The sequence below is a fragment of the Pinus tabuliformis genome, chromosome X (assembly GCF_031772625.1).
Source record: "Pinus tabuliformis cultivar Carrire ecotype Pingquan chromosome X, CPIR1, whole genome shotgun sequence".
Taxonomy (NCBI): Eukaryota; Viridiplantae; Streptophyta; class Pinopsida; order Pinales; family Pinaceae; genus Pinus; species Pinus tabuliformis.
Genome location: NC_142308.1, coordinates 11,906,951 through 11,910,743, shown reverse-complemented (window position 1 = coordinate 11,910,743; position 3,793 = coordinate 11,906,951). Strand labels below are relative to the sequence as shown.

The following is a 3,793-nucleotide window of genomic DNA, read 5'->3' as shown; positions in this document are numbered from 1 at the left end:
GCGATGTGGACCCAAGTGGCCAACATTATTAGTACTCTAATAATGATGCGCACTCATGGGTATCTTAGCGTCTTTTCCGAAAACCATTGACCCAGTTTAGTCAATGGTGAATTTTGATAATTTAGATTAAAATTCCAACCCACCTAGACAAATTCTGACAATGACGTGTTCGTACACCTCAGATTATTATTTTTTTAAATAAAAGTTGGTTCGTTTTATGTATTTTTTCAAAAAGTATTTATTGTTTAATAATTCCACCCGACCCGAACCAAAAATAAAATTAATAGTTTTCTGAAGTCCGCCCCTCTCTCTTGAAAAAATAATAAAATAATTATATAAATGCCGAGGAAAATAAGCAAGCGCGTAGAGTTTGGGCACCTAACCACATGTAAAACACGTTAGTCGGTCGACTCCGTCCACGTAATTTCACCTACACATTGTACACGTCAGAATCAGAAAGGCAGACGTCTTTCAGGTCCACGTGTCATAACGCACGACCACGAAGAGTGCCGTTTCCGGGAATTTTCCATCGGTTCGGGCACCTTCCCGGTATCGAACGATTCCGCGTCACATCTGCTTCTATAAGACCCTTGCTTCCCAGCTTCTGAACAAGGAATTAACTCTCCGATCTTGATTTTGAGGTCATAGGATCGAGTCGTATAAGCGTCAAGAGGTAGTAGGAGGTAGTAGTATCTTGATCCTCGTCTCTGCTTTACTGTTTACAGGATCGAACCGCAGTGAGTAACTTCGGAAGTGTGTTCTTCTACCTTTGCATTCGCTCTGCCTCGGATCTGTTCTTGGAAAAATGGTTCGTTTCAGCAACAACGTAATCGGAATCCTTAACTTTATCACGTTTGTGCTGTCGATCCCGATTCTGGGAGGCGGGATATGGCTGGCCAACCGTGCAAGCACCGACTGTGAGAAGTTTCTTGAAAAGCCGGTGATTGCTATCGGGGTTTTCCTCATGCTGGTCTCCATCGCTGGCCTGATAGGGGCCTGCTGCAGGGTCTCATGGCTGCTGTGGGTGTATCTTTTGGCCATGTTCTTGCTTATACTTCTGCTCTTTTGCTTCACGGTCTTTGCGTTCGTGGTGACCAACAAGGGCGTGGGGGAAGTGGTTTCGAACCGGGGATACAAAGAATACCGACTGGGAGACTATTCTCACTGGCTTCAGAAGCGCGTTGACAATACTGCCAACTGGAAAAAGATCAGGAGCTGCATTATGGATGCCAAGGTCTGCCAAAGCCTTGCAGACGACAGCAAGAACAAGGTCGCAGCTACTTTCTTCCAGGAAAATTTATCACCTATCCAGGTTTCAAGTCTGCCCCTTTCACGCACTATTTACCTACTAAATTCTTATGTATTTAGGTGAATTTCGTATAAATGTAGCCAGATTTCGCATTTATTTGGCGTCTTTTCAATAATTTAGGCGGATTTCGCGTTTATTGTAGCTGTTTTCGTTATTAGGCAGTTTGATTTCTCTTTTTTGGACAGCTATTTAATATTTCGGCAGGTTTTCATTTATTTCGGCTGATTTTTTTCTTTATTTAGACGGGTTTTCCTTTTTATGCTGGCTTTTCCGTTTCATTTATCTAGATGAATTCGTGTATTCTTGTTCATACAAGCGGATTTCGCATGTAATTTTGAAATCGGCTCATTAATTTCGGGGTTGTCTTCATTATTTAGGCGTTCCTGCCATTTATTAGGCAGCTTCTTCGTTATTTCGGCGGTTTCTGTCATTTGCTTAGGCGGTTTTCTTCATTGTTTAGGTCGTTTCTGCCATTTATACAAGGCAGCTTTCTTGGTTATTTAGGCGGTTTCTGTCATTTATTTAGGTGGTTTTTAAACTTATTTTTGCCGTTTCTTCTCTTTTCAATCTACTTCCGTGGCTTTTGCTGCTTATGTAGGCGGTTTTCATATTTCTTTTGGGAGTTTTTCAACTGATTTAAGCAGTTTCCCTTGGCGGTTTATTTTACTCATTTTGACGGTTTTCTTATTTTTTTAGCGGCTTTCTCTTTTTATTTAGGCAGATTTCATCTATATCGGCATTTTACTCCTTTATTCAAGCGGATTTCGTATTTATGTTGTTGCATTTACCATTTATTTAGACTGTTTATCGCTCTAACTTCGGCGATTTTTTTCCTTTTCTTACGCGGATTGTTATATTTATTTTAGCGGATTTTCTGGAGATTTTGGACTTTTTTGTTGTTTCTCTGTAGGTGGATTTCATATGAATTCTGGCGGTTTTCCGTATATATTATGGCAGTTTCGGTATTTAAGCGGTTTTCTTGTTTTCCTATAATGGCTTCTGGATTGACTAAACTCGGGTTTTTTGTTGTTTCTGTGCAGTCGGGCTGCTGCAAACCCCCTACCTCGTGCGGCTTCAACTATGTGAGCCCGATTGACTGGACCGGTACCGCGAACACCACGTCTGATGTTGACTGTAGCACTTGGAGCAACAACTCGACCCAGTTGTGCTATGACTGCAACTCATGCAAGGCCGGGGTTCTTGCAAACCTGAAGCACGACTGGCGAAAGGTGGCGGTTGTGAATATAGTGATGCTTATCTTCCTCATCATCGTCTACAGCGTCGGTTGCTGCGCCTTCAGGAACAATAGGAGCGATAACAGTTATGGGAAGGGCTATCTCTAAAATAGCATATCTTTTTTTCATAGACAGGGGCACAGACAGAGACACAGAAGATCATTTCATGTTTAGATCGGATTTTTCTGTATAGTAGCTATTTTTTCATTTGTGTTGTTATTATTATAGTTTATGATGAGCATACGGGAGATGTACTGTCCCAATCTTCAGACATTTAATTAGAGATACTGATACTGCCCCAATATTCAGAAATCTAATCAGTCCAGTGATGGTTTTACTAGTTTTTGTATAAAAATTCGCTTTTAACAGTTGGAAATGTGCCCTTCATTTTTTTCTCTCTCAGATGTTTCATTTTGAAACCAAGATCCTAGTTTATTAGGAGGGTAACAACTTAGCAACCGGTTTAACTACACCCAATTTACATAATATTTTTTCCTTTCTTTATCTAATTCACTGGAACAATTCAAAGTTTGTGGGAGGTTCCAATAAAATGAACTGTCCTGGACACCTTCCTCTGATTCTGAAGATTGTTTCCCCTTTTCAGTCTTTGATGTTTGATTTGTGTCACTTCTTATTCCCTGTAGATGTCATCAGTTTTTTAGCTTGCAAGTGGGGTTGACTCTTTTGGCATGACCACTGGAGGTTGCAATGAAGTTCCATTGCCCATCTTTCTCAGTTTTAGACAGAGACTTATTTGGACTTCTTTTTCCAAATGAAGTTCCATTATCTCCACCTTTCACAGTTTTTTTAACAGAGACTTCCTTTTCCATTCATGTTCTTAGTTGCTTGATTTGTGTTGCCTCTTCAACCTCTTACGGTACTGTTAATTATGGTACCCTGGAAATGAACAGGTTGGATTTTGTGGCATGATCCAGATAATGTCTGCATTTACATCTTGACCTGATAGAACAAATACTGAATTTTCAGGGAATAAGGACAATCTTTTGGAATGTGCTTTTAGGAATATGTACAGTAAGTGCACATATTCTTTTGCAACATATTTTTTAGGAATACTCACGAGTTACCGCTGAAAAAGCTTTAACTTTTGGCCAATTATTTGAAATATGATGCCATCAACTTTGCAGAATGCTTTAAAATAGTGTAACGCTTTAAAGTTCAGATTTGGAATTGACATAATGTAACACTTTAAAGTTCAGATTTGGAATTGGCATCCATGTTATTCAAACTG

At 39.9% G+C, this 3,793-nt stretch overlaps 1 protein-coding gene across 1 annotated transcript; it reads left to right on the top strand.

Moving 5' to 3' along the window:
- Positions 1-601: 601 nt before the first annotated feature.
- On the top strand, positions 602-2,936 carry TET8 (tetraspanin8). The gene is made up of 2 exons (XM_089453197.1): positions 602-1,312; positions 2,350-2,936. Exons 1-2 carry the CDS (start codon positions 806-808, stop codon positions 2,650-2,652), a joined length of 810 nt encoding a protein of 269 aa, XP_089309323.1. The 5' UTR covers positions 602-805; the 3' UTR covers positions 2,653-2,936.
- Positions 2,937-3,793: the final 857 nt, after the last annotated feature.

Excerpts from the sequence above, each read along its gene's own strand:
- TET8 (XM_089453197.1), top strand. The coding sequence starts at position 806 with ATGGTTCGTTTCAGCAACAACGTAATCGGAATCCTTAACTTTATCACG. Across the intron at positions 1,313-2,349 it reads AAAATTTATCACCTATCCAG|TCGGGCTGCTGCAAACCCCC; the intron begins GTTTCAAGTCTG and ends GTTTCTGTGCAG.